At 50.4% G+C, this 24879-nt stretch overlaps 1 protein-coding gene across 2 annotated transcripts in view; it reads right to left on the reverse strand.

Moving 5' to 3' along the window:
- DOCK1 (dedicator of cytokinesis 1) overlaps positions 1-24879 on the reverse strand; it is a 395003-nt gene that overhangs the window by 315399 nt on the left and 54725 nt on the right. Inside the window, exons 10-17 of one of the 2 annotated variants that reach the window (XM_029059688.1) lie at positions 22347-22482; positions 20074-20146; positions 17025-17104; positions 9765-9890; positions 6196-6320; positions 5636-5734; positions 4177-4249; positions 1209-1312 (exon numbers count right to left, since the gene is read on the reverse strand). In XM_029059688.1, coding sequence (XP_028915521.1) covers positions 1209-1312; positions 4177-4249; positions 5636-5734; positions 6196-6320; positions 9765-9890; positions 17025-17104; positions 20074-20146; positions 22347-22482 — 816 coding nt within the window. Of the gene's footprint in view, positions 1-1208; positions 1313-4176; positions 4250-5635; positions 5735-6195; positions 6321-9764; positions 9891-17024; positions 17171-20073; positions 20147-22346; positions 22483-24879 lie in introns of both variants that reach the window. The other variant, XM_029059687.1, reaches the window with a different exon arrangement.

Consider the following 24879-nt stretch of genomic DNA (forward strand, 5'->3'; position numbering starts at 1 on the left):
ATAGATACAAGGTGATCAGGCTGTCCCATGTGGGGCCCTATAGCCTTAACCCCCATTTTACAGATGAGGTAATTGAAGCACAGAGAAGTGAAGTGGCTTGCCCAAGATCACACAGTAAACAGGTAGCAGAGCTGGGATTGTTACCCATGTCCTCTGACTCCCAAGCCTGTAGTCTTGTCACTAGACCATGCTGCTTTTAAATACCCTTACTAGGTGCCCAAATCCTCCCTCTGGCCTGGAACACCCTCCCCCTTCACAGCTGACAGAGAATCACTCTCACCTTCTCAGCCTAATTAAAATCAAATCTCCAAGAGGCCTTCCCTGACTAAGCCCTCATTTCCCCTACTCCCTCTCCATCCTCCTTGCCCTCGGATTTGCACTGTTTATTTACCCCACAGCACTTATGTCCATATCTTTTAATTTTTTTTATTTGTATTGTGTATCTTCCCCTCTAAACTGTAAGCTCCTTTTGGGCAAGGGACATACCTACCAACCCTGGAGTACTGTTCACTCCCAAGTGCTTAGCCATAGTGCTCTGAACAGAATAAGCACTCAATAAATACCACTGATTGATCAGTATACCCAATCCCTTCCTTCAAGGAGCTTATAGGCTAGTAGGCAGACACTAAAAATAAGATACAGGTAAGAGAAGGAGCAGAGTATAAGGATATGAACCTAAGTGTTAAAGGGCTGGGGTTGAATATCACAGCTGAGACACAGATGGCAGGGCAAATGTGGTGAGAAGGGAGATGAGAGATTCGCTGGGGAAGATTTCCTGGAGGAGATGTGATTTTTAGAAGGGCTTTGAAGGTGGAGAGAGCGGTGGTCTGTCAGATATGAAGGGGGTGGGAGTTCCGGGTCAGAGGGAGGATGTGGGCGAGGGGTCGGCGGTGAGATAGACGAAACCGAGACATGGTGAGGATGAAATGAAGAGTGTTAGCTGGGTTATAGTGGGAGAGGAGCGAGGTGCGGGAGGAAAGGGAGAGCAAACTGAGTGCTTTAAGGCAGACAGTAAGGAGTTTCTGTTTGATGCAGAGGTGAATTGGCAACCGCTAGAGGTTCTTGAGGAGCGGGGAGACCGCCGGAGGCCCCGATGTCCATCCTAGAATATGGTAGGGAGACCCGCTCCCGGTGAGGAGAGAGGGCCACTAGCATTGGTTCCCGGAATGCCAGCAGGATGGGGGGCCGGCGTTGCCGCCCGAACGCACCTTATAGACGATGAGGTCATGCCCGCCATCCCGGAGGGTGGTCCCGTCATATCTCATCAGCTTCACAAACGCTAAAGAGAAGATCTTCTCTGACTTGTCCTTGGCTGGAATTAGAAAACCGCCGTCGGTTACCCACCACACACACAAACAGATACATACACATACACTTTCACAGCTCAGAGTCGATCACATATGGGGACCCAGAGGATGGAAGGGGATGAGCAGGGAGGGGTGGGGGCTCAGGGGACTCCCGGACCCAGCAACAGAAGGGAAAGATTCCAAAAAACCAGCAGCGGGAGAAGCAGGAAAAGGGCAGTGATGTTTCCAATGGACCATGGTCCCAACAACTGCGAAATAAACATCCATCTACCCCCAGTACCCCCAAACTCCACACCGCCACCAATGAAAACCCATCTCCCATTCTCTTCCTCATCTCCCTGACCCGCCCCCATGTTCTCCCCCCTTCCCAGCTGTACAGCATTTATGTACAAATCCATGATTTATTTTATTTATATTAACGTCTGACTCCCCCACCACCAGACTATAAACTTGTTGCGGGCAGGGAATGTGCCTGTTTATTGTTGTATTGTATTCTCCCAAGTGCTTAGTACAGTGCTCTGCACATAGTACGTGCTCAGTAAATATGATTTAATAAATGAATGAATCTCTACCTGCCAGATCCTCATTGGATGTTCCTATAATCGCCGTCCTTTGGACTCTCTAATGTTCCTTCATTCAATCGTATTTATTGAGTGCTTACTGTGTGCAGAGCACTGTACTAAATGCTTGGGAAAGTACAATTCAGCAATAAAGAGAGACATTCCCTGCCCACAGTGAGCTTGGGTGGATACAAGCAAATCAGGTTGGACACTGGCCATTTGGGGCTCACCGTGTCAATCCCCATTTTGCAGACGAGGTAACTGAGGCCCAGAGAAGTGATAAATTTGGCATTTGCTAAGCACTTACTAGTTTCGGACCACTCTGCTAAGTGCTGGGGTAGATCTGAGCTGATCAGATCAGAATCAGGCTCTGTCCTCTTTGGGGTTCTCAGTCTAAGGGGGAGGGAGAAGCAGAGAGGGAAATTGAGAGATATCTGCTTGCCCAAGGCCACAGAGCAGCTGGAGACAGAGCAGAACTAGAACCCAGGGCTCTCATTCACTCATTCAATCGTATTTATTGAGCGCTTATTGTGTGCAAGGCACTTTACTAAGCCCTTGGGCTCTCGACTCTCTGGGCTCTTTCCACTGGGCCCCACTGCTTCCCTCACTCAAGGAGGAACTGGGCAGCAAAAGGCAGAGCAGGAGCAGGACAGGACAGAAAGTAGAATCAGGGGTGGCCACAGTCAACTGGTGCCCAGAATTTAGGCCACAAGCCCAAAGGCGACACACGACCAACTTCTCTCCCAGAGCCCGAACAAGAAGATTCCAGCCAGGAGGAAGACCCCGGCCAGGAAGAAATCCCTGGATGGGAAGAAGTCCCCAGACAGGAATGAGTCTCTGGACAGGAAGATCTCAGCCAAGAAGAAGTCCACAACCAGGAAGGAGTCCCCCACTAGGAAGAAGACTCTGGCCAGAAAGAAGCCCCAGAAAGGAAACCTCCAGCCAGGAAGAAGTCCCCAGTTGGCAAAAAGTTTACAGATAGGAAGAAGTCCCCAGATCAGAAGAGATCTCTGGAAAGAAAGAAGTTCCCAGAGAGGAAGTCTCCAACCACGAAGAAGTCCCTGGCCAGAGAAGCAGAGAGGCCTAGTGGATAGACCCTGAACCTGGGAGTCTGAAGGGTCTGAGTTCTCATCTTGGCTCCACCAACTGCCTTCTGCGTGTGACTTTGGACAAGCCACTTAACTTCTCTGTGACTCAGTTCCCTCATCTGTAAAATGGGGATTAAGACCGTGAGCCTCATGTGGGACATGGACTGTCTGTATCCAACCTGATTAGCTAGCATCTAGCTCAGTGCTAGAACAGTGCCTGGAACATATTAAGTGCTTAGCAAATACCATAAAAAAAGAGGAAGACATCCCCAGCCAGGAAGAAGTTCCCGACCAGGAAGTCTCTGGCCAAGTAGCAGTCCCCAACCAGGAGGAAGACTCCATCCAGAAAGAAGTTTCTGGACAGGAAGATACCAGAGGAAGTCTCTGGCCAGGCTGAAGTCCCCAGCCAGGAAGAAGACTCCTGACAGGAAGATGATCACAGACAGGAAGAAGTTCCTAGCCAGGAAGACCCCAGCCAGGAAGTCTCTGGCCAGGAAGACTTAGCTGCAGTGCCAAGGCTCAGCCGGGAGGGATCTTGGATGCTCTCAGAATAATACTAATAATAATAATAATTGTGGTATTTGTTAAGCACTTACTATGTGCCAGGCACTGTTCTAATCACTGGGGTGAATACAAGCAAATTGATTTGGGCACAGGCCCCATCCCATGTGGGGCTCAGTCTCAATCCCCATTTTACAGAGGAGGTAACTGAGGCCCAGAGAAGGGAAGTGACTTGCCCAAGGTCACACAGCATACAGTGGCAGAGCTGTGATTAGAACGCATGACCTTCTGATCCCCAGGCCCGTACTCTATCCACTATGCCACGATCTCCGGGTCTCCTAACCAGCATGGCCTAATGGACAGAGCACAGGCCTGGGAGTCAGAAGGACCTGGGTTCTATTTCCACCTCCGCCACTTGTCAGCTGTGTGACCTTGAGCAAGTCACTTCACTTCTCTTCTCTGGGACTCCATTCCCTCATCTGTAAAATGAAGATTAAGACTGTGAGCCCCATGTGGGACATGGATTGGGTCCAATCTGATTAGACTGCATCAACCCCAGTGCTTAGAATAGTGCTTGGCACATAGTAAGTGTTTAAGGCCCATAAGAGGAAAAAAAAATGAATCCGCCTGGGCGCCCTTCTACCAGTTTGTACACAGCCCTGCTCCCTGGGCAACATGGGGGCCCTCGTAGCGGGGGTCTTTGTCACGGGGGCTACTCACAGTCCTGGGAGGAGCGATGGCGGAAGGTGAACCTCAGGTGGCTGCGATTGACGTCTTCAATGGGAATCGCCACCTGTGGAGACAAAGCCGGGGATGGGAACCGCGCCGTGACCTCTCGGCCTTCACGCGGCACTCAATGTTGTCCGGGTGGGCTGACCAGAAGATTTCCTCTTCTTCCGGGAACAAGGTGAGGTCTCACTTCCCATTGGCTTCCCTTCAAGCTGAAGTGCTTTCTAGCCCACGACAAGGCTTCCGGGCTTCCCTGCTCCTGGGCCGGCCTCAGCTTCTTTGGCTCACAGAATGGCCGGAGCCGGTGTGTTTTGGGAAACTATTCCCGAACCCTTCTGCTGCTTCGCTAGATGCTCTGTTGTGCGGTGGCTCCGGCCCTGGTACCACCCATTGGATGGTGCCCGGCCCATGAGGCCTCCCAGAGCGGGGCAGTCTGTGTTGCCACACTCCTGGGCATCCCCAGATCGGCTTCCAGATGGCGGTGGACACAAAACCATCACACACACCACACCCCAGGTCAGGGCCTGTGTCTGCGCCTACATTTTGGCCTGCACCTTGGCCTGTGTCGGGTTCTGCATTCACACCTATGCCTGGGCCTGTGTCGGGGCTTGCATTTGGGCCTGAATGTAGGGCTGTGATTGGGCCTGTGTTTAGGTCTTGGCCTTTGCCTGGGCCTGTGTTGGGACATAAATCTGGGCTAGTCAGGGCCTGTGTCTAGGTCTGGGTTTGGGCCTATGCCTGGATCTGTGTCGGGACATAAACCTAGGCCTGTCGGGGCCTGGGTCTGTGCCCACACTGGGGCCTGAGCCTGGGACTGAACATGGGCCGGTGACTGGTCCTGATCTGGGACTATGTTTGGACCTAGGTCTGGGCCTGCACCTATGCACTGTGTGGGGGCCTACTCCTGGCACTTAACACAGTGACTGGCACATAGTAAGCACTTAACAAACATAATAACATAATTATTACCTGGGCCAGCGTCAGGGCCTATACCTGGGTCTGTGTCTGGGCCTAAACCCAGGCCTGCACCTTCATTCATTCATTCAATAATATTTATTGAGCATTTACTATGTGCAGAGCACTGGACTAAGCATTGGAATGTACAATATAGCAACAGATAGAGACAATTCCTGCCCAGTGACGGGCTCACAGTCTAAAGGGGGTGTACCTGCATCTGAACTTCCATCTGGCCTGCACGTATGCCCACTACTGGGCCTGCCGGTGCCTTCCCCGGGCCCTGCTTGTGTGACCCGCAGCACAAGAGGTAGGGTCTGCCACGCACCTGACACGGACCTTCGGCAACCCCAGGCGCCTCCATCGTCCCTTTCTCCCCATCTCGGCGCTCCACCCTCCCACGCTCATCCCACAGAGAGGCCAGAGGGCCTGACAGGAGCCCCCACGCCCCGACCGCTTCACCAGCTCGACGGTCAAATCACGCAGCCAAACGTACCTTGACTGTTTCAAACCAGCGTGGTTGTTTCACTTGGTAGTAGATGACAGACTTGTATTCGGACATGGCTTCGTCACCAGCCCCGGGAAAAATCACGTTCTGGAAAAGAAAGAAGAGCTTCACAGCAGGGTCCGGGCTTCTGGTCGGTTTGACTCTTCTCTCCGGAGCCAGTGAGGAAAAAACAAGCTCTTCTCCTAGAACAAACCCGGCACGTAGCGAATACACTTCCAGAGGACGGAAACCGCTCCTCCTCGACTCGACGGAGGAATCGTCTTTCTTATCCCTCCATAGAAAGCATTCCTTTGAGGGCAGGAGGGCAGGTATATGGGGGAGGAGGGAGAAGGGTCACAGGCTACCCAGCCCACAGGGTTTGGGCAGGCTGTCCCCAGGAGAGAGACGCACACCCAGAGGCCGGCCCGGCCCAGCCTGAGCTGCAGACACGATGTACATTCCAAGCGCTTAGTACAGTACTCTGCACGTAGTAAGTGCTTGATAAATAAGATTCAACGAATGAATGAAAATCCCCACCCCCTCAGGTCCAACTCCTCAGACACAGATACCTCCAGCCTCTTTCCATCCTCGTCGAAGACGGACACAGTCACTTCGACATTCTTGGCGGTCGTCTTGCTGCCCTTGTCGAAGTCTCCCTGGACCAGGGTCACGTAGATGTCATTGCGGACGTCACCTGGGGGCCGAGAGAAAACCTGCAGTCACAACGGCGATCTGTGGCCCAGCAAGGGAAATGGGCTTTACTTTCCAGAATGCCACCCTCCGGGGCTTCTCTTCCCATCGAGGGGAACATTTTCCAGGGCAAGGAGAGGAAGGTGAGAGAGGGGTTCTCGGATATGAGGGGTGCAGAGCGACCTCGTGGAAAGAGCCTAGGCCTAGGAGTAAGGAGACCTGGGTCCTAATATCGGGCTCCGCCAACTTGTCTGCTGTGTGACAATGGGCAAGTCACTTCACTTCCCTGGGACTCGGTTTCGTCATCTGTAAAATGGGGATTCAATATCTTTTCTTACTCCCTGTGAGCCCCAGGGATAGGGAATGTATCTGACCTGCACACTCTATCTACCCCAGTGCTTACTTGGCAAATAGTAAGCACTTAAATACCGTCATTTCTTATTATTGGTAATAATTAAGAAGCACCATGGCCTAGTGGATACAGCACAGGCCTGGGAGTCAGAAAGACCTGAGTTTTAATCCTAGCTCTGCCACTTGTCTGATGTGTGACCTTGGGCAAGTCACTTCACTTTTCTGAGCCTCAGTTCCTTCATCTATAAAATGGGGATTAAGATTCTGAACCCCATGTGGGACAGGGACTCTGTCCGACCCGATTTGCTTGTATCCACTCCAGTGCTTAGTACAGTACCTGGCACATGGTAAGCACTTAAATACCATTATGATTATTACTATCATTATTACCATTGAGAGAGAGTGGGCCGAGGGGGGAGTGTCCTCAGGAGTGGAGAGTGGTTCTTAACCAAGAAGCTAATACAGCCTTTGCAGAGAAACAAATGTTAATTACCTAATTCATTCATTTAATCATATTTATCGAGCACTTATCATGTGCAGAACACTGTACTAAGCACTTGGGAAAGTACAACACAACGATCAGCAGTGACATTCCCTGCCCACAATGAGCTTACAGTCTGAGGGGGGAGACGAACATCAATACAAATAAATTAAATTACAGATACGTTCTTAAATGCTAATGCACTAATCAGAGTAGAAGTCTCTTCAAGTCAGAGAACATGTGTCTTGCCACTGCTATCCCATCCCAAGACTTTAGTATAGTGTCTAGTACTCAGTCAGCCTTTGCTAACGACCATGATTGACTGACTGATTGACTGAATGCCAGTACAGGAAGCAGAAAAGGCATGAATGCAAAAATCCAGGAGGAATGGATGATAAACGTTGATGAAAAACGTAGGTAGTGCCAGGAAACTAATCCCTTTCCAGTTTCACTACACTGTAAGCTTCTCAAGGGCAGAGATTATCTACTAATTCTATTGTACTCTCCCAAGCACTTAGTATAGTGATCTGCCTACTGTAGGCTCCTTGAAGGCAAGAATCCCATCTAACAATGCTATTTTATCCTCCTAAGTGTTCTGCACACAGCAGTTGAGTCTACTGATTCCATTGAAGTTTCCAAGTGCTTCGAACAGTGCTCTGCTCACAATGGAATGCCCTCCCTCGTCACATCCGCCAAACTAGCACATATCCCCCCTTCAAAGCCCTACTGAGCGCTCACCTCCTCCAGGAGGCCTTCCCAGATTGAGCCCTCCCTTTCCTCTGCTTCTCCTCCCCCGTCCCCATTCCCCCTACTCCCTCCCTCTGCTCGACCCACCTCCCCGGCCCACAGCACTTGTGCATTATTGTATATATTTATTGCTCCATTTCATTAATGATGTGCATTTATCTATAATTCTATTTATCTATATTGATGCTATTGATACCTGTTTACTTGCTTTGTTTTGTTTTGTTGTCTGTCTCACCCCTTCTAGACTGTGAGTCCATTGTTGGGTAGGGATTGTTTCTATTTGTTGCCGAAATGTATATTTCAAGTGCTTAGTACAGTGCTCTGCACTCAGTAAGCACTCAATAAATACGCTCGAATGAAAGTAGCACAGTAGACTGTAAGATCCTCCAGGGCAGGGATCATGTCCGTTGTGGGCAGGGACTGTCTTTTTTTGCTGAATTGCATTCATTCATTCAGTCGTAATTACTTTCCAAGCGCTTAGTTCAGTGCTCTTCCATGTTAGTACAATCACTTACCATGTCCCAACTGGATTACTGCATCAGCAACCTTTCTGACCCCCCAACCTCCTGCCTCTCCCCACTCAGTCCATACTTCACTCCGCTGAACGGATTATCTCTCAACAGAAACGTTCTGGGCACATCACTCCCCTCCTTTAAAATCACCAGTGGTTGCCTATCAACCTTGGCATGAAGCAAAAACTCCTCACTACTGGCTTCAAAGCTCTCCATTCCCTTACCCCTTCTTAGCTCATCTACTCTCTCTCCTTCTAATAATAATAATAATAATGTTGGCATTTGTTAAGCGCTTACTATGTGCAGAGCACTGTTCTAAGTGCTGGGGTAGATACAGGGTAATCAGGTTGTCCCACGTGAGGCTCACAGTTAATCCCCATTTTACAGATGAGGGAACTGAGGCACAGAGAAGTTAAGTGACTTGCCAACAGTCACACAGTTGACAAGTGGCAGAGGTGGGATTCGAACTCATGACCTCTGACTCCCAAGCCCAGGCTCTTTCCACTGAGCCACGCTGCTTCTACATCCCAGCCCTCTGCACACAGTAAGTGCTCAATAAATACGATTGAATGTAAATAACGATTGAATGAATGAATGTCTACTATATTGTCCTCTCCCAGGCACTCAGTACAGTACTCGGCACACAATAAGCTGTAAACTCTTTGAGGGCACAGATTATGTCTACTAACTCTACTGTCCTCCCCCAAGCACTCAATACAGTGCTCTGCACACATTAAATTGTAAGCTCCTCCAGGGTAGGGATCATGTCTACTAATTCCACCGTAGTCTCCCAAATGCTCAGTACATTACTCTCTCCACACAGTAGACTGTCAGCTCCTCGAAGTCAGGGACAGTGCCTGGCTTAGTGGAAAGAGCCCGGGCTTGGGAGTCAGAGGTCATGGGTTCTAATCCCAGCTCCGCCACTTGGCAGCTGTGAGACTTTGGGCAAATCATTTAGCTTCTCTGTGCCTCAGTTCCCTCATCTGTAAAATGGGGATGGAGCCTCTGTCTTTTATACACAGGTGGGACAACCTGATTACCTTGTATCTACCCCAGGACTTAGAACAATGCTTGGCACACAGTAAGCAGTTAACAAATACCATTATTATTATTATTATTACCGCTTCTATCGTAACTTTCCGAAGTGATTAGTCCATCCAATATGCAGCAAGTCCTCAGAGGGCAGGGATTACATCTACCGACCCTACTCGCCCAAGCCCCGAGCACAGTGCCGTGCACACGGTGGACGCCCAATCCGCACCGCTGATGGAGCGCTTCGCTCACTGGGGAAGCAGCCCGCGCAGTCCAGCCCTCCGCATCCCGATGGCGAAAACTCACCGGATCCGTGGAGACTCACCGGGCATGATGATCTCCGGAAAACCCATCTTGCGCGTCACGGCCGTGGTGCGGTCCACCAGGTGCGGGAAATCCTTGCGGATCTGGTGGATGTCGCCGGGGACGAGCTTCAGGGTGACCCACAGACCTGGAGGGGACAGGCGGCTTAGGCCCGGATGGTGACGGAGCAAGGGGGTCGTCTCCCCGACCCCGGCCCGCCAACCGCCCCCTGGGGTCCCCCAGATGCGAGGGCCGGGACTAACAGGGAGGGACTGGTCGCTGATGCTGTGACCAACAGGCCAGCGCCTCTGCAATGGCAGGGGACGGGGCCTCCTCCTGCGGGGCAGAGACGGATGGGGAAGAGAGTTCCGAAAGTGGCTGCGTGGCCTAATGGGTAGAGCACAGGCTTGGGAGTCAGAAGAACCGAGGTTATAATCCCCATTCCGCCACTTGCCCGCTGAGTAACTTTGAGCAAGTCACTTCACTTCTCTGGGCCTCACTTCCCTCATCTGCAAAATGGGGATTAAAACTGCGAGCTCTATGTGGGACAGAGACAGTGCCGACCCAATTAGCTTGAATCTATCCCAGAGCTTAGAACAGTACCTGGCACATAGTAAGTGCTGAACAAATACCACATTATTATTATTCAGTGCTCCGCACACAGTAAGTGCTCAATAAATACAACTGAATGAATTATTATTATTGTTAGAGCGGGGAGCAGACCTCGACTCCTTCCTGGAGGAAGCGGCGGGGGAAGACAACGAGGGCGGGGAAGGAGACAGAGGACCGTGTGCCCGGAACAAACCTACAGCCGACCGCAGGGGTGGCTCACGACGGGATTTGTCTTTCCCATCCAAAGAGGTGAAGGGGACGGAGGGCCGGCCAGTAGTGGCCAGAGCGTACCTCCGGGAATCCCAAGACCCAGCTTCTCGTCCCAGCTCGGCCACTATCAATCAATCAATCATGTTCATTTAGCGTTTATTGTATGCCGAGCACTCGTGGAGAGGGCATGTGTCTGTTCCTATTGTTGTGTGGTACTCTCCAAGTGCTTAGTACAGTGCTCTGCACACGGTAAACACTCAATGAATACCACTGACTGATTGACTTGGGAAAGTACAATATAACAATATAACGGACTCATTCCCTGCCCAGAAGGAGCTTCGGTCTAGAATCTAGAGCTACAGCCTAGCCTGCAGTGTGACTTAGGGCAAATCACTTCACCGCCCTGGGCCTCAGTTTCCTCATCTGGAAAATGGGCATAAATTCCCGGCTCACCTTCCTTTTTAGGCTGTGACTCCAACACCTAATAATAACATGAGAAGCAGCATGGCTCAGTAGAAAGAGCCCGGGCTTGGGAGTCAGAGGTCATGGGTTCGAATCCCGGCTCTGCCACTTGTCAGCTGTGTGACTGTGGGCAAGTCACTTCACTTCTCTGTGCTTCAGTGACCTCATCTGTAAAATGGGGATTAACTTTGAGCCTCACGTGGGACAACCTGATCACCCTGTATCTCCCCCAGCGCTTAGAACAGTGCTCTGCACATAGTAAGCGCTTTACAAATACCAACATTATTATTATTAAATACCAACATTATTAATAATAATGGTATTTGTTAAGCCTTTATCATGTGCCAGGTATTCTCTTAAATGCTGGAGTGGATACAAGCAAATTGGGCTAGACACCTTTTCCTACATGAAGCTCACAGTCTCAATCCCAATCTCAATTTTACAGATGAGGTCACTGAGGCCCAGAGAAGTGAAGTGACTTGCTCAAGGTCACACAACAGATAAGTGGTGGAGGGGGATTAGAACTCAGGTCTTTCTGACTCGCAAGCCCGTGCCCTACCCACTAAGCCATGCTGCCTCTTGGATCTGATTATCTTATATCTGTTTAGCACTTACCAAACAGCACGGCGTAGTGGATATAGCAACGGGCCTGGGAGTCAGAAGGTCAGGGGTTCTAATCCCAGCTCCGCCGCCTTTCTCCTTTGTGACCTTGGGCAAATCAGTTAACTTCTCCATGCCTCAGTTACCTCATCTGTAAAATGGGGATTGAGACTGTGAGCCCCTCGTGAGACAGGGACTGTGTCCAACCTGATCTGCTTGCATCCACTACTTGCTCTCCCCTACTTCAAAACCTTATCAAAGGCACATGTCCTCCAAGAAGCCTTCCCTGATTAAGGCCTCCTCTCTTCTTCTCCCACTCCCTTCTGCGCCGCTCTTACTGGCTCCTTCATTCATCATCCTTCCCATCCCCATAGCATATATCTGTAATTTATTTATTTATATTAATGTGTCTCCCCCTCTAGACTGTGAGCTTATGGTGGGCAGGAATGTGTCTGTTTGTTGTTATATTGTACTCTCCCAAGCATTTAATAATAATAATGGTGGTATTTGTTAAGCACTTACTATTTGCAAAGCACTGTTCTAAGCTTTGGGGAGGATACAAGATGATCAGGTTGCCCCTCGTGGGGCTCGCAGTTTTTAATCCCCATTTTACAGATGAGGTAACTGAGGCACAGAGAAGTTAAGTAACTTGCCCAAAGTCACACTGCTGGCATGCGGCGGAGCCGGGATTAGAACCCGTGACCTCTGACACCCAAGGCCAGGCTCTTTCCACTGAGCCACGCTGCTTCTCTAACTAAGCCACATTCATGGAGGCAGGGTATGAGGAGGGATTAACAAAGTGATGCTATAATGAGCAATTTCCTTTCTAGAATAAAGTTCAGAAACAGCAGCTGAGTTTCTAATTTAACACTCTGCCGCTCAATCTCCCGGGACAGAAGCCCCCCGCCTCTTCTCTCTGGTTAAACGGGTCTTGGCTGAAGTGAAAGTCAGCTTCAAAAAGCACAGACGGAGGAGAGGATTTCAGGGTATGGCAAATCTGAATTCCCAGGGAGACAGAACTGAAGCCAAAGCAACTGCTTCAGAAAAGTTAAATGGAACAGGCCATTCCCGATTATCCCATGAACTGAAAAATGCTTCTTGGATATGTAATTGGGTGAGGCAAGCTGTAGGTTCCTTGAGGATAAGGCAGAGCCCCAGAGCCTAGGGGGAGGGAGAACAGAGAAGCAGTGTGGCTAGAGCCTGGGCTTGGGAATCAGAAAGACCTGAGTTCTAATCCTGGCACCGCCACGTGTCTGCTGTTAACTTAGGCAAGTCACTTCACTGTGCCTCGGTTTCCTCATCTGTAAAATGGGGATTAAGACTGAAAGCCCTACATGGGACAGGGACTGGATCCAGCCCAATTTGCTGGTATTCTCGCCAGCGCTTAGTACAGTGCCTTGCATATAGTAAGCACTTAACGAATACCGTAATTATTATTATCATTATTATTATTATTATTATCTCTGTACCACAGTTCCCTCATCTGTAAAATGGGGATTATGACTGCAAGCCCCATGCAGGACAGAGTCTGTGCCCAACATGATTATTTTTATCTGTATCAGCACTCAGTTCAGTGCCTGGCATAGAGAAGCAGAGTGGTTTAGTAGAAATAGCCCAGGCTTGGGAGTCAGAGGACGTGGGTTCTAATCCCAGCTTCACCACTTGTCTGCTATGTGACCTTGGGCAAGCCACTTCACTTCTCTGGGCCTCAATTTCCTTGTCTGTAAAATGGGGATTAAGACTGTGAGCCCCCCGTGGGACAAACTTGATTACTCCAGTGCTTAGAACAGTGCTTGGCACATAGTAAGCACTTAAATACCATTATTACTAATAATAATGTTATTTGTTAAGCGCTTACTATGTGCAGAGCACTGTTCTAAGCGCTGGGGTAGTTACAGGGTAATCAGGTTGTCCCACGTGAGGCTCACAGTTAATCCCCATTTTACAGATGAGGTAATTGAGGCACAGAGAGGTTAAGTGACTTGCCCACAGTCACACAGCTGACAAGTGGCAGAGCCAGGATTCAAACTCATGACCTCTGACTCCCAAGCGCGGATAAGCTCGTTGTGGGCAGGGAATGTGTCTGTTATAATAAAAATAATAATAATAATAATAATGTTGGTATTTGTTAAGCGCTTACTATGTGCCGAGCACTGTTCTAAGCGCTGGGGTAGACACAGGGGAATCATGTTGTCCCACGTGGGGCTCACAGTCTTAATCCCCATTTTACAGATGAGGTAACTGAGGCACAGAGATGTTAAGTGACTTGCCCCAAGTCACACAGCTGACAAGTGGCCGAGCAGGGATTCGAACCCATGACCTCTGACTCCAAAGCCCGTGCTCTTTCCACTGAGCCACGTAGCTGTTATACTGCTACACTATACTCTCCTAAGCACTTAGTACACAGCTCTACACACAGTAAGAGCTCATTAAATATGACTGATTGATTGACAACAAATACCATTAAAAAAAGGGGAGGAGGGGGTAAATGGGCCAAGAGAAGGTGTCCATTAGCACAGGACCCCAGGGCAAAGGCAGGCATGGAGACCCCCAGGGAGGGGCAGAGAGTTGGGAGGCCAGACAGGCAGGGAGAGCATGCCAGGGGGCGGCTGGGGGCAGAACGGATGGAAACACTAGTGGGAACTCGGTAACTCATAATCCCCGACAAACAGCCATCCTCCAGGGCCAGGGCCTGGCCGCCAACAGACCTGCAACCGGCAACACCGAGTCATTACTGTCGCAGCGAACATATGCCCCCACGCAGCCTACAGGGTCGGGGGATGCAACCGTGACTCCGGGTAGGGGAAGAGAAAGAGGCGGGCATAGGGATGGAAGAGAGGGAGGGAAAACCAAGAGAGAAGACATAGAAGGGGAGAAAAGATGAAAGGTGTTTATTTCATTTTTATAATAATAATAATAATAATGTTGGTATTTGTTAAGCGCTTACTATGTGCCGAGCACTGTTCTAAGCGCTGGGGTGGACACAGGGGAATCATGTTGTCCCACGTGGGGTTCACAGTCTTAATCCTCATTTTACAGATGAGGTAACTGAGGCACCGAGAAGTTAAGTGACTTCCCCAAAGTCACACAGCTGACAAGTGGCCGAGCCGGCATTCGAACCCACGATCTCTGACTCCAAAGCCCGTGCTCCTTCCACTGAGCCACCCTGCTTCTCTAATGGTATTTGTTAAGTGCTTACTATGGGCCAGGCACTGTTCTAAGCACTGGGGCAGATACAAGATATTCAGGTTGGACACAGTCCCTGTCCCACATAGGGCTCAAAGTCTTAGACGGGGGAGAGAGAGAGAGAGAGGGAGAGGAAGGGAGAGAGAGGAAAAGGGTGAGAGAGAGAAGGCGGGGAAACAAAAGAGAAGAGGTAGGAAAGACAAGGTGAAAGGTATTTTATTTAGTTATTTTTATTTTTACGGTATTCGTTAAGCGCTTACTATATGTCAGGCGCCATTCTAAGCGCTGGGGTAGACGAAAGAGATTCAGGTTGGACACAGTCACTGTGTCATGTAGGGATCACAGTCTTAGGCAGGAGAGAGAGAGGGAGAGAAAGAGCCTGTTGTGGGCAAGGACTGTCTCTGTTGTTGAATTGTACTTCCCGAGTGCATAATAAATACTATTAAATGAATGAAAGAGGGAGAGAGGAGAGAGGGAGAGCTGGAGAAACGGAGAGAGAAGGGAGGGAGAAAGGGACAGAAAGAGACGGGGAGAGAGAGGGGCAGAGATGGCGAGAGAAACTCTGGATACATCAGGGAGAGACCAGCCACCTCTCTCCACTAAACGAGCGGATCAGGGTCAGGGGACCTTGCTGAACCCCTAGAATCTCTGTGCTACTTCACTATGCGGGAGGAAGAGCCAGGATCCTGAAGCTAAGAAGGTGGATGGAACATCGCCTAGGGCCACAAAGGAACCTCAAATGTATCCCCTCACATTTTATACTCTTTCATTCCTATTCTAGCTGACACTTTTTTAAAAAATGATATGTGTTGAGCACTTACTCCATGCCAGACACCGTACTAAGCGCCAGGATAGATGAAAGATCATCAGGTTGGACACGTTCCCACATGGGGTTCACAGTCTTAATCTCTATTTTACAGATGAGGGAACTGAGGCACCCAGAAGGAAAGTTACTTGCCCCATGTCATCCTGCAGACAAGTGGCCAAGTCAGAATTAGAACCCAGGTCCTCTGACTCTCAGGCCCATGCTCTTTTCCCTTAGTCATGAAGAATTACGTAAGTAGGGACGGCTGTACACATTGTCCTCTGGGGTTGCTTTAGGGGCCAAAGAGTAAACGGCATCAGGTGCTGCAAACACAGCAGCGCAACAAAGGAAGGTCTGTGCTGCACACACAACAGCACAATAAGAGCGGGTGTGTGTGGAGGGGTGTATGTGTGTGTGTGTGCGTATGTGGGTGTGTGCACAGAAAGGCAAGAACTGTGGGTTACACACTGGCCTTTTCTGTGTCCGATCTGTTTTTCTTCTATTTACCCCAGTGCTTGGCATACAAGAAGCCAACAGCGGTGAGGCCTAGGGAAAAGAGCCCCGGGCCTGAGAGTCAGAGAACAAGGGTTCTAATCCTGCCTCCGCCACTTGCCTGCAGGGTGACCTTGGGCACACTAAGTCACTTCACTTATCTGGGCCTCAGTTTGCACATCTGTAATCTGTAAAAATAGCTGTTCTCTCTCCCCATAATAGTGAGCCCAGGCGGGGCAGGGACTGTGTCCGACCTGATTATCTTGCGCCTAAGAGAAGCAGCGTGGCTCAGTGGAAAGAGCACAGGCTTGGGAGTCAGAGGCCGTGGATTCGAATCCCAGATCTGCCACTTGTCAGCTGTGGGCAAGTCACTTAACTTCTCTGTGCCTCCGTTACCTCATCTGTAAAACGGGGATTAAGAGTGTGAGCCTCATGTAGGACAAGCACACACACACCCAGCACTTAGAACAGTGCTCGGCACATAGTAAGCACTTAACAAATACCAACATTGCCCCAGCACTCAGCACCAAGCAAGTACTTAACAAATGTCACAACAGTTATGATTATTAATAATAGTAATAATAATAATGATTATGGTATTTGTAAGCGCTTACTATGTGCCGAGCGCTAAGGTAGATACAAGGTCATCAGGTTGTCCCACGTGGGACTCACAGTCTCAACCCCATTTTATAGATGAGGTAACTGAAGCCCAGAGAAGTGAAGTGGCTTGCCCAAGGTCGCGCAGCAGACAAGTGGGGGAGCCGGGATTAGAAGCCACCTCCTCTGATTCCCAAGCCCATGCTCATTTCACCAAGTAACGCTGCTTCTCTAAGAAGAAGCGCTGAAGTCAGGCCACCATTAAGGAAGTCTGGCGTCTACTCGGTTTGACCCCAGCATGCCCCGCATTGCACTCACCCTGGCCCTTGTGGTTGACTTCCTTGGCGGCGATGACTTTGTTGATGACCGTCTGCAGGAAGTCACTCTCCCCGGCCACCCTGGGTGAGAAACGGGGCGACAGGTTGTTCAGCTGCTTGGGTCCGACGGCCTGCACCAATGCCAGCCTGGGGGAGGCACGGGACGACCCACGGCACGGAAACACGGGGACGGGGACCCGGGAGAGCGGGGCGGAGGGCCGGTTGTTAGTTGGGACGAGACAGGAGGGGAGGAGAGGTCACGGGAGAGACACGCAAGAGGGTCACTGATCGGGAAACGGCAGAACCGCTCCCCGGAAGTCGAGCCCCTCTTCCCCGTGGCCGCGCAGGCCGGACGACAGCCCACAGAAACTTGGGAACTGGAAGGATGCCCCCCGCCCTTCCGGCATCGTAAGAGGCCCGTCCCAGAACAGGTTCTCGGCAGTGCCCGAGGTCTGACGGCTCGGCTAGAAAAATCTGGCTGGGGCCTCCCCGGGTTCCTTGGTGCCTGAAGGAAACCTGCCAAGGCTCGAGGGGAGGCGCTTCAGCGGGGAAACCAGCCATGGCTCAAGGGGAGATAGCTCAGCTGGAAATCCGTCACAACTCGAAGGGAAATACTTCAGCAGGGGAACCCACCACGGCTGGCTCGAATGGAGATGCTCCAGCCAGGAATCCCACTATAGCTCGAGGGGAAAGTCTCAGCCAGGAAACCCACACAGATCGAGGGAAGACGGCTCAAGGGGAGATCCCTCCACTGGGACATCTGCCACAGCTTGAGGGGAGACATCACTGCCGGAAAGCCCATCACCGCTAGACAGGAGAGGCCTCAGCAGGGAAACTCGCCACGGCTCAAGGATAGAAGCCTCAGCGAATAAGTCTCCAAAAGGCCAATGATAATAGGACAATGACAATATGACACTATGGCTCAAGGGGGGACACCTCAAGGGTCACCGCGATCCTTGGTTCGAAAAATCAATCCTGGACAGGTCACCTGGAGTAGTCCCCTGCCTCCAGGCAGAACAACCTCTGAATCATTCCAGACGAACGTGCCTTTATTTATCGGAAAAAGTTTCCAGGGGAACGCTTTCTAAGGTTTGCAATTTCTCCAAATAGCCCTTCTCAGGCTGTTTGGCTACAGGTTGCGCTCCTTCGCTCAGGACTCAGGCTCAACGCCTCTAAAGCCCTCTTTACCCTTCCAGCCTGAGAACTCCAATCAAAAGGGCCCTAACGGTCCCAATTCTCCACGCAATCCAGTTTCACAAGTTTCCCACTCTGACTCAATAAAGTAAAAATAATAACGATAATAATAATAATAATTGTGGTATTTGTTAAGCACTTACTATGTGCCGAGCACTGGTCTAAGCGCTCGACTAGATACAAGGTAATCAGGTTGTCCCACAGGGGGCTCACAGTTTTAATCCCCATTCTACAGATGAGGTAACTGAGGCAGGGAGAAGTGAAGTGACTTGTCCAAAGTCACACAGCAGACAAGTGGTGGAGCCAGGATTAGAACTCGTGTCCTCTAACTCCCAAGCCCACGCTCTTTCCACTAAGCCATGCTCCTTCTCCGATAATGACAATAAAAATAATGATAATAATAATAACTAGAGCATTTGCTATGCACTTACTATGTGCTAAACACTATAGAAGACACAAGATCATGGGGTTGGACATAGTCGCTGTCGCACATGCTGCTCACTGTCTAAGGGGTACAGCGAATAGACATTGAATGTCCATTTCACAGATGAGACTCTTGAGGCCCAGAAAAGTCAAGTGACTTGTCCAAGGTCACACAGCAGGCAAGCGGCAGAGTCAGGATTAGAACCCAAAATCCTCTAGAGCATTGAGGGCTGGCCCTGGAAGCCCCCCAGGCTCTCCATGATCTCCCACCCTCCCTGAAGCTCAGGAGAGAACAGAGCACTCCTCTCTCTCACACACACACACACACACACACAGAGAACCCCTGCTTGGACTCCAACTTCTAACACCCCTCAACTCTTTTTCACTTCTCCTTGGCCCTCATGAATATTCACACAGCTCTTTACCATAAGGACCTGTTTAGTAAAAGGGTTCCTGCCTGCATCTGCCTTCCCCAGAGCGTGGAAAAATAACTGCGATATCTGTTAAGCGCTTACCATGGGCCAGGCACTGCTTTGAGCATTAGGGTGCATACAAGCAAATCATGTTGGACATCCTTCCCATCTCACAAGCCCGCGACCTTGGTGTCATCCTTGACTCCGCTCTCTCATTCACGCTACACATCTACAAAATGGGAATTCAATCCCCGTTCTTTCTCCACCTTAGTCCATGAGCCCCATGGAGGAAAAGAACTGAGTCCAACCTGATGATCTTGCATCTACCCCAGTGCTTAGTACAACTTGGCGAGAGTATGCATTTAAGAAGCAGCATGGCGTAGTGACTTCGGCATGGGCCTGGGAGCCAGAAGGTCGTGGGTTCTAATCCCGGCTCCACCACTTATCTGCTGTATGACCTTGGGCAAGTCATCACTTCACTTCTCTGCGCCTCAGCTCCCTCATCTGTAAAATGGGGATTGAGACTGTGAGCCCCACAGGGAACAGGGACTGTGTCCAACCTGATTTGTTTGTGTCTGCCCCGCCCCCCCCCCCCCAGTGCTTAGCGCAGTGCCTGGCACACAGTAAGTGCTTAACAAATATCACAATTATTTATTATTAGTAAATAACATCATTATTCTTCTTATTGATTTTGTTGCCCCTATAAGGACAGGCCCTCCCACTGGGTGACAGAACTGACCCTGGGGGCTAGCTATGCCAAGATCCTGTCTGAAGATCTTTTCCACTTGGGGCTGGGCTATTCTTTAACACAAAATCCCAAGAAAACACAGAAAACGGGGCAGACCAGGCCCAGCCTTTCTAAACCACCCCGAGCAGTCCACCAGACCCTGCCACAATTACCCGAGGAGGAGCTGATATCCCGACCCGGCCCCTCCCACTAGCTGGAAGGAAGCGGTTCTCCCCTGGGCAGGAAGATGGGCCCTTCCATCCTGTCCCGACCCCATACTTCTCTGGACTTACGGCTGAAAGGGAATAAAATGTTGCTTGTCCTCATCATCCACTTTGCCGTTAATTATATCGGTCACGTCCATCACTGAAATGGAGATGAGAGAGAGGGCGTCGATCAGAGTGAGTTGTTTCCAGCCAGCTTGCTTATGGTTACCAGAAAACACAAGGGTCGGTCGAGGGGCAGAGACATCTGTTTCACAGGGAAACGAGCCCAGCCTTTCCCACGGGAGCGGCATGACCTAACGGTTAAAGCCTGAGCCTGGGAGTCAGAAGAACCTGGGTTCTAATCCCAGCTCCTACGCTTACCTGCTATGTGATCGTGGACAAGTCACTTCACTTCTTTTCTTTTTTTAAATGGCATTTTATTTTAAAACAGTCTTTGTTAAGCTCTACCAATAATAATAATAATAATGTTGGTATTTGTTAAGCGCTTACTATGTACCAAGCACTGCTCTAAGTGCTGGGGTAGATACAAGGTACTCAGGTTGTCCCACGTGGGGCTCACAGAAGTGGTTTGCCCAAGGTCACACAGCAGACAAATGGCCGAGCGGGGATTCGAACTCACATCCTCTGACTCCCAAGCCCGGGCTCTTTCCACTTCTCAAGCCACGCTACTGAAGACTGTGAGCCCCATGTGGGACAGGGACTGTGTCCAAACTTATTGGCTGGTATCTAGTGTTTAGAACACTGCCTGGCACATAATACATGCTTAATAAATAACATAACAACAACAACAAAAAAATCACAGTACTTGTCGGGACCACAACCTGGAGCTAAACTACAAGGTTCAGATGCCTCAGGATTGGATTGGTCCTGTCTAAGCCATCCACCAGATTCATGGGGGTTGGAGGAGTTGTTTAGGTCAGACCTCTAATTCGATTCAACCATGGTACCGATTGAGCGCCTGCTCTGGGCCAAGCACCGTTAGTGTTAGTTAGTGCTATCATTATGGTATTTGTTCATCGCTTACCAAGTATCAAGCACAATTCTAAGAGCTGGTATAGGTTCAAGTTCTTTAGGTTGCCCACAGTCCCTGTCCCACATGGGACTCCCAATCTAAATAGGACAAGAATTGAATCCCCACTGAGGAAACAGACACAGAGAAGTGACTTGTCTAAGGTCACAGAGCAGGCAGGTGGCAGTGCCAGGATTAGAATTAGGTCCTTTGACTCCCAGGCCCAAGCTCTTTCCGCTAGGCCACGCTGCTTCTCTGGGCCAAGCACGATGCCAAACGCTGGGATAGAGACAAGGTTAGATGTACTTTGGGCTTGGCACACAATAAGCGCTTAAATACCGCAATTGCTATTATTGTTATTGAAGGAAGTCCCAAGTGCTTAGCACAATGCATTTCATTGAGCTGACTCCCTGTGTGAAAAGCACTGTACTGGGCACCTATTACTTGCAAATAATAAGAATAATTTTGGAATTTATTAAGTGCTATATGCCAGGCAGTGTTCTAAGTGCTGGGGTGGATACAAGCAAATTAGGTTGAACACAGTCTCTGTTCCATGGGGGGCTCATAGTCTTAATTTCCATTTTACAGATGTGGGAACTGAGGCCCAGAGAAGTGAAGTGCCTTGCCCAGGGTCACACAGCAGACACATGGAGGGGCCACGATTAGAGTCCAGGTCCTTCTGACTCCCAGGCCCGGGCTCTACCCACTAGGCCGTGCTGCTTTGGTTTGTGCAGAATGGATCATCCGGGCAGCTGGAGAAGATGCACTAGAAATATTCCGTAATTTTAGTTGGGGCCCTCACTGATGGCTTACAGATCCCTTCTCTCCTCTGTCACTGTTCCAGCCCGGCCTACGCTGACCGCTCCGTGCAGATACCCCTGAGGCCAGTGCAATTCCAAGCAGCCACTGGCCCCCACACTTTTCTCCTACAAGGCGGCCACTCCATGGTCCTCCCTGAGCCTAACGCCCACCCTGGCCCGGGACCTGGGGCAGCGAGCGGTGTCCAGGAGAAGCTGACCGACAACCAAGTCCTTGACAACGAGTCCGGAAACATGGCCCTTGGGCCAAAGGCCAGGGGTGAATGAGCCACCGGGGATGGGCTGACCTGACCTCCCCGCTGCCCTGACTCCCCCGCTGCCCTGACCCTGCATGTTTATATTCTCCAAACCCCACCTTGACCCTTCCCGCCCCCAATCCGACCAACCTCTGCCACTGCCCTCCTAACCCCTGCCCTGACCCCCTCCTACTCTGATCTCCCCACCCACCACCGCCCCCGCGACCCCCTCCTCCTCGCCCACCCCCACCCCGCGCCACGTGAGAGCGAGCGTACCGGCCACGCCGAAAGGCCGGCGGAGGCCCGAGGTCAGCTTCCTGGTGTTGTTGTCCCTCAGCTCCATGCGGCCGACACGCACGATCTGACACACAAAGCTGATCCTCTCTCTCTTCAGGTCTTTGCTTCCAAGGTCCTGGAAACGTCCGCGGCCGGGAATTACTCACAAGCGCTATTCACCCACACTCACCAGTGCTCACCGGTGCTTACCAGTGTTCACCGCCGCTCACTTTCAGGTTTATATCGCACTTTTATTGTTATGCTATACTCTCCCAAGCGCTCAGTACAGTACTTTGCACACAATAAGCACTCAATAAATACAACTGAATTACTGAATGAACCACAGCAGCTGATTGCGGAGACAACTGCAATTTGTTCCCTAGCATTTTCCCACAAAGAGGATTGCGATCATTATTCCTGGTTGTCAGCATGGAGTGAATCTGATCGGGGTTCAACTCAATGAGGACAGTGAACAAGTCCTCTACTTAATAATAACAATGTTGGTATTTATTAAGTGCTTACTATGTGCCGAGCACTGTTCTAAGCGCTGGGGTAGATACAGGGTAATCAGGTTGTCCCGCATGAAGGTCATAGGCTTCATCCCCATTTTACAGATGAAGTAACTGAGGCAGCGAGAAGTTCAGTGGCTTGCCCAAAGTCACAAAGCTGTCAGGTGGCGGAGCCGGGATTAAAACCCACAATCTCTGACTCCTAAACTTGTGCTCTTTCCACTGAACCACACTGCTTCTCTACTACTTCTAATGTCCTCCCTTCCAAGTGCTCAGCACAGGGCTCCGCACACCGAAGACTGTAACTTCTTTAAGGACAGCAACCAGGTCTTCCAACACTACTGTACTCTCCCAACTGCAGTGCTCAGCACAGTGCTCTGCACATGGTAGACTGTACGCTCCGTAAGGACAGTGACCAGGTCTTCTACCTCTACTGTGCTCTCCCACGGACTCAGCTTAGTGCTTTGCACACAGTAAATTTTAAGCTCCCTAAAGACAGAGACCAGGTATTCTTCCTCTACTGTTCTCTCCCAAGCACCCAATGGTGCTCTGCACACAGCAGAATGCAAACTCCTTGAGGGCGGGGATTGTGTCTACTAATGCTATTGTAATAATAATGTTGGTATTTGTTAAGCGCTTACTATGTGCAGAGCACTGTTCTAAGCGCTGGGGTAGGTACAGGGTAATCAGGTTGTCCCACGTGAGACTCACAGTTAATCCCCATTCTACAGATGAGGTAACATAGGCACAGAGGAGTGAAGTGACTTGTCCACAGTCACACAGCTGCCAAGTGGCAGAGCCGGAATTCGAATCCATGATCTCTGACTCCCAAACCCGCTCTCTTTTCACTGAGCCACGCTGCTTCTCTACTGTACTTTGCAAAACGTTCAGTGCATAGTAGGCAGGCAGGATATACCCTCGATTGAGTGACGAATTAAAACACAACTCAGAAGAGCAAATTAAAGGGCAATGGCGGACCTCCTTATAGGACTCTGTGAGGGTTGAGGGAGCCCTGAGATGCTGGGTAACGGACGTGGACAGGCAAGCAGCACGGCCTAGCAAGAAGCCACATGTCCTAGTGGATAGAGCCCGGGCGTGATAGCCAGAAAGTTATGGGTTCTAATCCCAGCTCTGCCACTTGTCTGCTGTGTGACCCTGGGCAAGTCATTTAACTTCTCTGGGCCTCAGTTCCCTCATCTGTAAAATGGAAATTAGGACTGTGAATCCTATGTGGGCCAGGAACCATGTTCAACCCCATTATCTTGTATCTACCCCAGCACTTAGACATAGTCTGGCACATAGTAAGCGCTTAACAAATGCCATCATTATTATCGTTATTACACCCGTGGTAGTGTTGCCTCTTGGGCAGAGCCCAGAATCGGAAATCAGGAGACCCGGTTCTATTCCCGGCTCTGCTACTGGGTGACCTTGGGCAAGTCCCTCAACCTCTCTGGGCCTCCAGTCTCTGCTCTATAAAATGCAGAGAAAATCCCGCCTCTTCCTCTAGACTGTAAGCTTGCTGTGGGCAGGGAATATGTCCGTTTATTGTTGTATTGTCCTCTCCCAAGCGCTTAGTTCAGAGCTCTGCACACAGTAAGTGCTCGATAAATACGATTGCCTGACTGACTCTTCCCATTGCCAGGGAGGCTGGCGGGGGAAATGAGCTCACAGATATGAGAGCTCTTGGGAAAATTAAAAATCACCGTACAAAATCAAACAGCTGGCGATCGCAACCATCCATCCCGCAGCCCAAAACTGAACCAAATATCTCGCCTGCCTTGCCTCTGCTGACCCACTGTCGGGGGGCTGGGGGAAGGGGAGGGGAGCACTGAGTGCGGAGAACTGCACGGAGCACTTGGTAGAGTCCCACAACCTCAAGGAACTATCAATCTAATGGGGGAGATGGGCAGATCCATCAAATGGAGAGAGCTGGTGGATTCGATCAGTAGTATATTCTGTGCACTCCGATGTGCAGAGCGTCATACTGAGCACCTGGGAGAGAATGACTTATGGAAAATAATGAT

The sequence above is a fragment of the Ornithorhynchus anatinus genome, chromosome 3 (genome assembly GCF_004115215.2).
Source record: "Ornithorhynchus anatinus isolate Pmale09 chromosome 3, mOrnAna1.pri.v4, whole genome shotgun sequence".
Lineage (NCBI taxonomy): Eukaryota > Metazoa > Chordata > Mammalia > Monotremata > Ornithorhynchidae > Ornithorhynchus > Ornithorhynchus anatinus.